Below are 12,856 nucleotides of genomic sequence, written 5' to 3' on the forward strand. Positions count from 1 at the left end.
GCTGAGTGAGGAGGACTACGGCGGTGAGTATGGAGAGAGGGACCCTTACGACGAGAATGACTCCTACCACTCCTGCCACTCCTCAGTTAGCTACAGCAAAGGCTCCCCAGACTGGGACCCTGATGAGACCCAGGGGGCGTACAGTGATGAGGGGGGCTACAGCAAGGACGGAGGAGAGGAGGGGGCTCTGTACGAGGAGGATGACGGAGGGCTGTATGAGGGGGAGGAGGAGGGCCTCTATGAGGATGAGGAGATGATGTATGATGATGAGGATCTGTACAATTTGGATGGAACCCTCAGTGAGGACATGGAGCCTCCGTACACTCCCACCCCGACGTCAACTGCTCCCCCGACTCTTGATGCACCCAGCTCCAGACCTCCTCTAGAGAAACAGCCCTCTCTACACCAACAGCAGCCCCCTACCCAACCCCCTAACCAAGCCCCCAACCAAGCCCCCAACCAGGCTCATCCTCCTGGCGTGGCCCCAGCGGGACAGCCCCCTGCTGGTCAACCAACCGCCCAACCACCGAAACCTTCCCAGCCCCAAACCCAGCCCCAGCCCCAGCCCCAGCCCCAGCCCCAGCCCCAGCCCCAGCCAGCCCCGTCTGCCACTTCCTTCTTCTCGATGGCTAAACCTCTAACAGCTGCGGTCACGGGCTTGGCCTCCACTTTCCTGTCTTCTGTTCCCACTGCCCAACCCGCCCAGCCTCACCCCCCGGCCTCAGCCCCATCTCAACAAGCTCAGTCTGCTGCGTCCACAACTGTCCCTCCATCCCACCCAGCCACCATGGCTCCCCCAGCCTCCCAGCCCCCCTCCACCATGGGCCCACCCTCTCAAGCCACCCCCTCCCCTGTACCGCCTCATGCCCAGCCCAACGGTCCTGCCACCACGCAGTCAGCTGCCCACGACGACCAGGCTCTCCAGCTGGAGGAAGAGTTTCGGCTAGAAGAGGAGCAGATGTTGGAGAGGGAGGCTAGGACGCCCCCTGCACATCCAGAGGAGGACTTTCCCCTGGAAGAGGAGGAGCGCATTGAAGAGAGCCGACCGCCGACGCCTGTAGAGGAAACAGAGATGCCACCTGAGAGGTAGGAATAAATGAATGGAAGGTTGAAAGCGAAGGAAATTAATTTTCTAGATCGACAACAAAAAAATATACTGAAAATGAAACAAAGAATAAGTTTCCATGCTGCTCTATCCCATGCATCGTGACTTGCCCCTCATGCACCCCTCATGCATTTTGATAAAAATAAAAAACGTTTTTTGTCCTTGTAGCCCTGCAGTAATAGAGGAGCCCAAAGAGCCAGTGGATCCAGCAGTCAGAGCCAAGGAGAACTGGCTAAGGCTCTACAACAAGGTCCTAGAACAGCTGCGGGAGGTAAGAGCACGAGTACAGCCTCATCCCAGATCCAACTCTGGTCTGAACCTCACCCTCAGTCCAAATTCCAGTCCAGTCTTCCACAGCAGCCCAGTCCGAGCCCCAGACCGGTAGGCCAAATTCAGTGCAAGCCTCAGTACCACAGCACAGTCATCTAAATACCTGAGCTCCAGAGACTCTAAAAGTGTTTCACCAAGTCTTTGAAATATGTATGTGAAGTGCATTATTTATATGCAAGAACCGGGTATATAAGTTCTTGAGTTCTATTTTGATAGTGCATTTCGCTAGACACCGCAGTGCAGACTTAATGTGTTTCATATTCTATAATTGATACTTTTAGGTTTTTTTTAAATACTGAGCACTTTACAGACGGCAAACTTTTTATTTTAGTCTGGGGTGAAGCACTACACCGCAGTATGACTGCTGTTACCACAGAACTGCTTGATTTAGTCGAACACGTTTAGTTTTGCTTGATCAATTTTCACTTACATATTTTATTCACATATTATTTTGCTATTCATTTCATTTGAATTCAGTTGTGCAGAGGATTAATCACTTGCTTCAATGTTTATGTTGATGTATGTCACGTTGCGTTTTCTACACTTGGCTTCCCTTCCTTTGTCTTTTTTGTTTGTTTGTTTGTGCCGACCCACTTTGTTTTCTCTCCAGTTTCATGTCATTGCCATAGTGACACTCGCATGCACTTTGCTCGGCCATGATTGGAGCATGTTGACAGGTAGGTACAACCTGATAGGTCGCTCAAGAGAAAGAGGGAACTGTTGGCCAATAATATTACATGCAGCAGATGTCTTGTTGGACTCCTCACTGTCTGAAAACAAGCACCTCCACGCTCATTCATCTCCACTAGAATTTGACCTTTTCTGTTTTATCCTGCAAGAACTCTTATCCAGTATGATTCTCAGCCACACAGTTTCTGATTTTCTATAGTCTTGAATTAAAACTTCACATTACAGCATTGTTTGCATAGTTGGTTGCATAGTTGCTCAACTGGTTTATGCTTTCCAGAGCAGCATCAATAAGGATTAAATTTATAGAATAACTGCTGACAATAAAAAGTATTAAAAAAAATATAGGATAACAGGTTTCCTTTTAGTTCAGAATCATGTTTGCCTATGAATCACCTGCCTTTGCAGATTTATTGCAGCCCCAGCTTTTAGTCCCAGCAGTATAAAAGGTGGGAGGCATCCCAAGGTTGTTTGAGCAATAACTCTCAGTGAGGGTTTTTACTGACCCAGGTCGCTATCGACCAGTGAAGCGATAACACATGGATGGGATGGGATGGGGTTTTAGATGTGGGAGAGCCTGATAAAGAAATGTTATAAACAATTAACTTTGAGACCAATGGATGCCTCCTCTCTCCGTATATGAAGGCTAGAGATGGGTACGGGGCCAAACATAAGATGGTTTGTTAAATACTTAGTTGTCTTTCCTCTCACTTCTTCCCTCCATCCCTTCTTTTTCTCTCTCAGGCTCGAGGAGAGACTTCCAACTCACTATGGTTTGGTAAAGGGGGGTGAGTTTCTGCTTGCAATTCCTTATGGAATGCACTCTCTCTTACATAATACAGTTATCACATACCCTATATTAGTCAAGCCATGCTCAGCAAATAATAATAGAGATACAAGCTTCAGTTTTTGAATATTTCTTGAATTATCTCAAAAATACATGGCTCCAGAACTTGTGCACAATTAAATTATTTTTAAATCATCATGAAAACCTGTAATTGCTGCCGTAGAGTGAATATGCCCTTCTTTAGTGCAGGAATACTTCATGCTATTTTATTCTGATCCACAGCCTCATTCAGCCCATGGCATTTGGCCAGTGAGTATTGAGCGGTGGTGGGCTGCCCTGAGTTAACTGGCAGGTCATTTGTAGATGAGGCAGACCTCAAAGTGGAACTGAGGCTGCATACTGAAGAACTGCTTAGGTAGCCAGATACAAACCTGGCAGTTATACTCAGGTGTAGAGTGTCCTACCTGCTGTTTAAGACAGGAGAGTGTGTGTAATTAAACTCTCAAATGAAGTCCTTGGGAGAGGACATTTCTGTGAAGTGTTTTGCGGATATTTTGTGTCTACAGTATTAGAAACAGGTAAAACAGAGGCCCCATACTAAGAAAACATGACCTTAAGCTTAAGAATGACAATGATAGGACTAACAATTTAATTGATTAAATATACATGGTTGTTACTTTTCCTGTTCAGAATGGGAGGAGCTCTCTACAGTATTGACAGCATGCCTGACCTTCGCAAGAGGAAAGCCATCCCTCTAGTCAGAGATCTGGTGAGACACACACGTGCGAGCCACACACACACACACACACACACACACACACACACACACACACACCTCTTGTGGTGTGCCCTGGAATCACTGTTGACATTATTTGTTTCTCTGCAACTCAGTTAAAGTCTCTGGGGACCCATCTCTGTCCCTGCCATTCTTGCCTGATAGGGAGTTTTTTTGTCCTCCCAAACTTGGAAACGATCCTATTTGTATGATAACTAAGCATATCTTCTGACAGGAAGTCTATAAGATAAGATGAATGTGCCCATGTTGGTATATCCGTGTTGCTTTCTGTCACCTCTCCCCCGGCTGATTCATGTGGCCAATTTGCCCACAAATTAGGCGCTTGCATGCCGGCAGTGTTGGGGAGTGTAATAGATTAAATTGCTCTCTTCTAGAGGTCAGGGCATACCACGTCTGACACACAGGCACACACACACACACACACACACACACCTTGTTCTGCTCATTCTCAGGAATTCCTAAAATATGCTAACATCCCGTTCCTTTTTCTTCTGTTTTCTTCTTCTCCTTGTCTTCTGTTTTTATCACTGCCTGGCCACATCAGGCTATGGTAAGTACTTGTTTATCCCTTACAGGAATCAAATACAAAGTTGAACTCTTAACACTTAACTTCACATTCAAACATAACCATGTCCCCTTGTCCTCTTGTTCCCAGTCTCTGGTGCAGAACTCTCGTAAGGCGGGAATCACGTCTGCCATGGCGTCCACCACTCTCGGCAATGAGGAGCTGGTGGGTTTCTTCACCTCAATTAGTGTTTTTTTTACGGTTCAGGTCAGATTCTGCGAACAACTAAGCTGTATTGGTATCAAACTTACATTTCTCTGTTACGTTTCATGTCCTTTGCAGAAGAGCCATGTCTATAAAAAGACCCTGCAGGCTCTGATCTACCCCATCTCCTCCACCACGCCACACAACTTTGAGGTGTGGACGGCCACCACCCCTACCTACTGCTACGAGTGTGAGGGGCTGCTGTGGGGCATCGCCCGCCAGGGTATGCGCTGCTCCGAGTGCGGGGTCAAATGCCACGATAAGTGCCAGGACCTGCTCAATGCTGACTGTCTGCAGAGTAAGGACGATTGATGCTTTGGTAGCTAGACGCACACACAGTTGCGTTATGCTTGTATAATCAGATGCAAGCAACCATACTCACACACAAATGCACAGATAACAAAAGCACACACTGTTAAATATATGCGTCTTCTTTTACTTAGAGAGATACACACACCCAATCCCCCGCACAAACTCTATTTTAGCTCCTCCTCTGTATCCTTCTGCTCGATTGACATCCCATTATTCTTGTCCTCTATCCACTCTCACATTCTCCTCCCTCTTCCTTTCCAATTTATCTCCTGAGTAATGTGCTGTCATCCCCCTGCCTCTTTCCTCTCTTACTTCTAAACATAGACTTTGCATCCATACTGCTTTCTCTAATTCAGCTCCACAAGGGGTGACTTATCCAATTCCCATACTGATTCTGGAGTCAATCCATGCAATGTATTATTCATCTGTCTCCTGTCTCCAAAGAGTCTTGTAGGATGCGGGTGCCTCAAACTTCTGTCTGTCTTTTACACTCCCACTGCCTACTTTCCCTGACCAGATCAGCGGCTAAGTGTTTACAGTTTCCGCCCTGATATTGGGAGGTTTGGGGTTTGATCCCTGGCCAAGAAATGTCAAAGACTTTCAAAATGGGATCTGATGCTATCTCTACTTGGCACTCAGCTTTAAAGAGATGGATTGCAGGGAAGGGAGGAGATAAGCTGCCGGCCTATGAGCCATCTTGGCTTGAATAAAGTTTACTCACTATTAACTCTGCTCCCTACATCCCTCTCTCTCTCCTCTCACTGCTTTCCGACCCTCTCTTCCCCCTCCCGTCTCATCAGGGGCGGCGGAGAAGAGCTCCAAGCACGGGGCGGAGGACCGAACCCAGAACATCATCATGGTTCTGAAGGACCGCATGAAGATCCGAGAGAGGAACAAGCCAGAGATCTTTGAGCTGATCCAGGAAGTGTTTGCCCTTGACAAGTCAACACACGGCACGCACATGAAACAGATCAAGCAGAGCGTGCTTGACGGGACGTCCAAGTGGTCAGCGAAGATCAGCATCACTGGTGAGGCAGGCACTGGGATTGAGATTAATACTGGGCACACGCTAACACAGTTATCCATTAAAAAGATTTCTTGTCAGGCAGCTCTCAAGGTCTCTGTTTTAATGTCTCTCCCTCCGTCTCATCCTCAGTGGTGTGTGCCCAGGGCCTGCAGGCTAAAGACAAAACAGGCTCCAGTGACCCATATGTCACTGTCCAAGTGGGGAAGACTAAGAAGAGGACCAAAACTATCTATGGCAACCTCAACCCTGTCTGGGAAGAGAACTTCCACTTGTGAGTACAGCGAACTCTGACGTTCAACAGAACCGATATTTAGATGAATTTTATATCGGTGTAACAGTATAGTTATTTATAGCACTACTATTTTAGTAGCATATACTCTAAAATAATTAATGTTATCTATTTTTGCAAATCATGCACCTACATTTTTCACCACAGAGCATCTTTTCCACCAAGGTATATGTCCTGCTGTACCACAGTTGTTCACTTGTTGCGTTTGCCAAACACGTTTCTGTCTCTGCCTCATCTAGCGAATGCCACAACTCCTCCGACCGCATCAAGGTGCGCGTGTGGGATGAGGACGACGACATCAAGTCTCGTGTGAAGCAGAGGTTCAAACGGGAGAGCGATGACTTCCTGGGTCAAACCATCATTGAAGTCCGCACGCTCAGCGGGGAGATGGACGTTTGGTACAACCTGGGTGAGTTTTTCAGAGAAGACAAAAAGAGCGCTGTAGTCACACAGAGATAACAGAACAAGAGACAGATAATTGAAGTCTGTGTCTCTTGAAGATAGAACAGATTCCAGCAAACTAAGAAGGTGTGTCTATCTTTCTTTCCTCTGACAGACAAGCGAACAGATAAGTCTGCTGTGTCGGGGGCCATCCGGATGCACATAAGTGTGGAGATCAAAGGAGAGGAGACGGTGGCTCCCTACCATGTTCAGTACACGTGCCTACATGAGGTCAGTCCTCAAGCTACCTGCTAGTACTCATCCCGACATACACACACACACACACACACACACATGCACGCTTACCCTGTCCTTTCTCTATGTTCAGCACCTGTTCCAATACACTACAGAGGAGCAAAATGGCGGCGTGGTAAAGATCCCAGATGCCAAAGGGGACGACGCATGGAAGGTGTATTTTGAGGAGACGGCTCAGGAGATAGTGGACGAGTTCGCCATGCGATATGGAGTAGAGTCCATTTACCAGGCTATGACGTCAGTGCCCTAAGCATTGTTCTCATTGTTGGTCTTAATTTATACAGGAGAGATCAAATACAGTTAGAAACATAGGCCTTGTTCTATTTATGTGCTACCAAAAATGGCTTCAGCTACTTAACAAACCAAATAGTAGCCATAATGCAGCATGCAGGATAATGATTTTATATCTTTTATTCATTTATCAATACAGAAGTTCAAAAGCAAGTAAATGTCCCTTTTTGTTTTTGCCACTCCCACACAACAGCCACTTTGCCTGCTTGTCATCGAAGTACATGTGCCCAGGAGTGCCGGCAGTGATGAGCACCCTGCTGGCCAACATCAACGCCTACTACGCCCACACCACCCAGTCCTCCAACAATGTTTCTGCCTCAGACAGATTCGCTGCTTCCAACTTTGGCGTGAGTTCATCTTAGAAATACTGAATAATAATAAAGTCTCTCTTCCATAGGTCTATGTGACTATTTCCATGATATCTGTTTTAGGATAGGCTCATTGTCTCGAAAACACTTCAGAAATGTATTGCACTTCCAAAACCAGTATTCCCCCTGGGGCTCAGATGTAGCACATGACACCTGTAATTGAAAGTCAGGCCCGACCTACATCTCCCAAGGTACAACCAGATAAACCAAGTCAGATCCGGCCCTGGGTTTGTTTAGTCAAATGGTAACAAATAATCTGTCAGCCATGGTGTGTTTCTGAGAGGTTAGGTGTTTTTTTGTTTTTTATATCTTGTCCTGTGTAGAAGGAGAGGTTTGTGAAACTGCTGGATCAGCTGCACAACTCCCTGAGGATCGACCTGTCCATGTACCGGGTACTGACAACTTTACTTCTCTCTATCATAACGAATGGTGAACATTTTGATTAGAAGTGAAGTACCACTGTATTAGTCTCATTATTGCTTTCAATTATCCACCTCTTGTTGACCCTGTTTGTTTGTGCTATTTCTGGATACACATGTATGGGAATGTCTGTTCTTTGTTTTGGAATTGAGTTGAAAACAATGTGGCGTTCCTCTTGTTGTCCTCACTGCTGATAATTATTATCTTGATGCATGAGCAAAGTGGTTTGAGCTAAAGTGAACAGTTTGTACAGTTTCTAATTTCTAATGTGTTTCCAGAATAATTTCCCAGCCAGTAGTCCTGAAAGGCTACAGGACCTCAAGTCTACTGTGGACCTCCTGACCAGCATCACTTTCTTCAGGATGAAGGTAAGAATAAAAGAAAGATCCCCTTTCCTTTTTTTTTCTTCTTTTTTTTTGGTCGCATTAGCACTTTTGTCACATAGAAATATGGCAGAACTTTCCTGTACTTCCAGAATGTAGCCTAAGGCACAAACCTAGAGTCAGCTTAACATTACCCTATCCAAACTTCAGTTATTTTCTGTGTGTGTGTTAGTGTGTGTTTGTGTGTTCTGTGCAGCTCAATGGGTAGAGGTTAGGGCTAAATTCCCACTGGGATAGCCCATGCTATGTCTGACAGCACTGTGAGGCACTTGAGATTCAGCCATATGTTGTGTAACGTTTGTGTTCAGGTCCAGGAGCTGCAGAGTCCCCCCAGGGCGAGCCAGGTGGTGAAGGACTGTGTAAAAGCCTGTCTCAACTCCACCTATGAGTACATCTTCAACAACTGCCACGATCTGTACAACCGGGAATACCAGACGGACCCTGTAAGTCTGAGTGTGTTTGTGTGTAGAAAACTTCTGTGTGTGGGCATGTACAGATGTAGCCATCCCAGAAGTCCTGCTCTTCACTGCATACCTGCTGTGCTGTGTACCCACGAGAAGAAAAAACTCAAATTTTGTTCTCAAAGAGAGAAAGTATGGTATGTTCACAAGCATGAATATTTAGGTGTGTGACCATAACCCCTCTCTCCCTCCCTCCAGTCAAAGGCAGTCCCTCCAGATGAGCAGGGTCCCAGCGTCAAGAACCTGGACTTCTGGTCCAAACTCATCACCCTCATCGTCTCCATCATAGAGGAGGACAAGAACTCCTACACTCCTTGCCTCAACCAGTGAGTTTACTCCCACCCATACCAGTGGTCTCTCTCTTCATGTTTATCATGCAGAGCCAATGTTGGAAATTTCAAGGAAACACTGTAAAGGAATAGAATTGGGGAAATCTCAAGTCAATGCATTAAGGAGATAAATGGAAAAATAGGGCAGATACAGTGAATAGCCTCTCTCAGTCTTTTCTAGGTAGGCCACAAGGTGTACATCAAAGATAACAAGTGTGGCTAATATGTTATTGCATCAGTTTGGGAAATCTGTTTGTGATAAGCTTGTTTAATATTGTAGTGGGCTACCGCAAATTAATCTATCTTTTAGTGTTATATTGCTGTGTATTTACTCAGTATGTGTACTGGCAATAGGCTTTTGACCTGTGTGTATGCAGATCAGTGTTTTCCCCCTTTTTTTGATCCCATGTCAATCATTGCTTTCCTGTTTTTGCTTCCAGTGCAGGTTGTTGTGTTAAAACTATTAATTGGATACTGAATTATGAGGAAAAAATAATACAATCAAATTCTACTCATTGGCTCTGTTTATGGGAGAAAATATGGATAAATAGTGTCTTGTGAATTTCACATTTTCTTACTGTGGTGGCCACCACTGCTGAACAGATATAGAGGTTACACTGATGGAGAGAGCAGGCTTTATATAAAATCATGCATGAGCTATCATGTTAAATAATACATAGGATACAGAGCATTTAACCCTGAGCACTGTGCTGCCGCTCATAGGTTTCCCCAGGAACTGAATGTGGGCAAGATCAGCGCCGAGGTCATGTGGAATATGTTTGCACAAGATATGAAATATGCCATGGAGGGTAAGTTTCTCTCGGTGTGTGAGTGTGTGTGTGTGTGTGTGTGTGTACGTGCACGCTTATGGGAAGGTTGTGATGGGGGGTCAGGGGGCTAGACATGATGCAAGGAGCCAAGGGAAAGGAGCCATTAGTTTGTGTCAGGGAGCATGTTTTCAGAGAGAATATTTTTTATGTAGGCTATGAATGTAACAGATTGAGAAAGAGAGAGAGAGAGAGCATCAGTGGTGAAGAGAGACTCTCCTTCTCATTCTTTCTTTCTCTTTGGCATTTAGAGCATGAGAAGCACCGCCTGTGTAAGAGCGCAGATTATATGAACTTGCACTTCAAGGTGAAGTGGCTCTATAACGAGTACTGCAAAGAGCTGGTCACTTTCCAGAAGCATGTACCTGAGTACCCTGCGTGAGTATGGCCTTTAATACAGCATCCCCGCCTTTCCCTCTATATTCACCACTTTGAAACAGAAACTCAGATTGCTCCTGCTTTTGTTCTTCTGCTTTTTTTGTTCTACAGCTGGTTTGAGCCATTTGTCATCATGTGGTTGGACGAGAATGAGGAAGTGTCCAGAGATTTTCTCCATGGTGCCCTGGAGAGGGACAAAAAGGACGGGGTAACTCCTTTCATCTGCACCCTTCACATTTAAGATGCTAGTCTGCTAACATACCAGTCTGGATGAACAGGTGTTTCACAAGAGAACCCACAGCCTGTTGCTCACATCTCTCCCAGTACTGTAAAACACTACTGAATGTGCTGTAGATACAACAATACGCCCATCAACCCCCTTCTTTTCAGTGGTACACTGGATTTTGATATTGTTTGAAAATACACAAACACACTCTGGATTGTTTTCCTGTTGTTCTTACTTAATCAGCAACTTAAGCTAGAACTTTTCTCCTGTGGCAAAACACTGAAACAAAGTGTGGAGAAAACTGGTCATGCGAGACTAAAATTTAACTAAAATTCAACTGTGAACTTCTGTTGAGATGGCAATAAGGTACGGAGGCTTTTTACCTCCTGCCTGCAAAATTTCCCCCCAAAAATTTATTCATGCATTTCTCATGCAAATAGGCTGTTCACCTCAGCTCTCCTGACTCAGCACATAGCAGACTTAGTGAGGGAGAGAGGCAGGTTGGAGGCCTCAAGGCAATCAATAATGACTCGATACCAAAGGCAAATGAAAAAAAAACTGCAGAGAAGATCAGATGCTACAGCAACACGTAGCTGCACACACACACACACACACACACACATACCATGCACTGACTCACACTCTCTCCCTCGCCTACATCTCCACACGGTAAGGGGTCGATATAGCACAGCCGAAGATTCTCCCAGCTCGTATGTCAGGAGTCCTCTGGGTCCAATTACTGTCGCCTGGAGCAGCTTCCACTTCCCCGCGTCAGCGAAACAGCAGTCCCCAGTCCCCAGCCGCATACCATAACAACACCATTCACTACTAGGCTAATGGCAGGGGTGTTAATGAGGGCCCTGCTCCCCATCATCACCCTCTCATTGCCTCCACCACTCTTATCCAAAGGGTTATTTTGCTCTCTGGATTCTCACAGAAGAGTGAGAAATTTCTTGATTGCAGTCACATGCAGCTGCAGAATATGAAAGCTGAGGGAATCAAGGGTCAGGGTCAGGGCCAGTTCAGTGTCTGTCCACCATGTGAATTATATGCCGTTTGGTAGACGCTTTTATCCAAAGCACCTTATGGTACTATAAGTGCATACATTTCTAACATGGGCAGCCCCAGTGGGAAATAAACCCCTCTCGCTGACTGTGTTCGTTATTTCACACCACGCTCAACTCTCTGTGCTCCAGCCCCACAGTTCCAGTCTCCTCATACTTTTCCCCCCGGTCCCCGTTTCTTCTTCTACTCCTCCAGTTCCAGGTCACGTCAGAGCATGCTTTGTTCTCCTGCTCAGTGGTGGACGTGTTCTCTCAGCTCAACCAGAGCTTTGAAATCATCCGCAAGCTGGAGTGTCCCGACCCTCAGATCGTTGGCAACTACATGAAGAGATTCGCCAAGGTGACCTCCGCCTCCTAATACTCACGCCGAACCCTCTTGCTTGAGCAGTCAGTGATGAAAATGATTTACTTTATGTGTCGTTTCCCAATATATGCCCTTCTTGCCCTCACTCCATTCTTTTGTTTCTCTCTCTCTTAGACCATTGGGAATGTCCTGCTGTCTTATGCTGACATCATAGCAAAGGACTTTCCGAATCATGTCAACAAAGAGAAAGTGGTAGGTGTTTGAGATCTTTTAAAGTGGTAAACCTAACAGTGGAAAAGTACGTAGCAAGCCACCATATGTTATTTTGGAAAGTTTTTGCACAGCAAGGCACCAGATGGAAATTTGTGGCAGGGGAATAGAGAGAAGTGACTCATTTTGTAGCTTTTTAGCTCCAAGAAGACTTTGTTTGAAGACCTAGGTTGATGTCAGTGGTCAGCTTGCTTGATGTGAGACACCCTCATCTCTTAGCCTGTTTAGTGTAATAGTCTTTCTCAGGTGGCAGTGTGTCTAAGTGAATTAGGGCTGTGTAATTAGCTGAATGTGGTGTAGAAAGTGGGCTTTACTCCCAGAGAGACTGGGTGCCCCAAAGGAGTGGTAATTACTAAGAAGATTCCCCTGCCCTGCATCGCCAAGACTGTTTTTGCCAAAGAAGCAATAAAAAAAAGTTAGGTGGACTAACCTTGATTGATTACAACAAAAACCTGGAGGGAGAGAGAGAGAGAGAGAGAGACTGTGTGTGTGTGTGAGTGTGTGTGTGTGTGTGTGTGTGTCAGTGAATGCAGTAATGATTTTGCTCTTTCTACCCTCAGCCGTGTATCATCATCAATAACATTCAACAGCTCAGAGTTCAGTTGGAGAAGATGTTTGAAGCAATGGGAGGCAAAGACGTAAGTCCAACTTGCATCCCATCATTCCATGTATATACTGTATTTTTTATAATAATAATACTAATATGACATGGCCTTTACACTCATCACATCTTATCC

General features: G+C 45.6%; 1 protein-coding gene across 1 annotated transcript in view; it reads left to right on the forward strand.

Annotated features, from left to right (window-relative positions):
* LOC139922488 (protein unc-13 homolog A-like) overlaps positions 1–12,856 on the forward strand; it is a 28,991-nt gene that overhangs the window by 10,689 nt on the left and 5,446 nt on the right. The window contains exons 10-32 of the mRNA XM_071913016.2: positions 1–1,086; positions 1,274–1,376; positions 2,867–2,910; positions 3,600–3,678; positions 4,250–4,255; positions 4,361–4,435; positions 4,553–4,772; positions 5,587–5,814; positions 5,943–6,084; positions 6,342–6,511; positions 6,659–6,774; positions 6,872–7,035; positions 7,283–7,436; positions 7,781–7,849; positions 8,156–8,245; positions 8,569–8,703; positions 8,920–9,047; positions 9,774–9,859; positions 10,129–10,255; positions 10,367–10,463; positions 11,742–11,885; positions 12,024–12,101; positions 12,680–12,757. The exon at positions 1–1,086 is cut by the window's left edge and continues 51 nt beyond it. Coding sequence (XP_071769117.2) covers positions 1–1,086; positions 1,274–1,376; positions 2,867–2,910; positions 3,600–3,678; positions 4,250–4,255; positions 4,361–4,435; positions 4,553–4,772; positions 5,587–5,814; positions 5,943–6,084; positions 6,342–6,511; positions 6,659–6,774; positions 6,872–7,035; positions 7,283–7,436; positions 7,781–7,849; positions 8,156–8,245; positions 8,569–8,703; positions 8,920–9,047; positions 9,774–9,859; positions 10,129–10,255; positions 10,367–10,463; positions 11,742–11,885; positions 12,024–12,101; positions 12,680–12,757 — 3,619 coding nt within the window. The remainder of the gene's footprint in view (positions 1,087–1,273; positions 1,377–2,866; positions 2,911–3,599; positions 3,679–4,249; positions 4,256–4,360; positions 4,436–4,552; positions 4,773–5,586; positions 5,815–5,942; positions 6,085–6,341; positions 6,512–6,658; positions 6,775–6,871; positions 7,036–7,282; positions 7,437–7,780; positions 7,850–8,155; positions 8,246–8,568; positions 8,704–8,919; positions 9,048–9,773; positions 9,860–10,128; positions 10,256–10,366; positions 10,464–11,741; positions 11,886–12,023; positions 12,102–12,679; positions 12,758–12,856) is intronic.

The sequence above is a fragment of the Centroberyx gerrardi genome, chromosome 13 (genome assembly GCF_048128805.1).
Source record: "Centroberyx gerrardi isolate f3 chromosome 13, fCenGer3.hap1.cur.20231027, whole genome shotgun sequence".
Taxonomy (NCBI): domain Eukaryota; kingdom Metazoa; phylum Chordata; class Actinopteri; order Beryciformes; family Berycidae; genus Centroberyx; species Centroberyx gerrardi.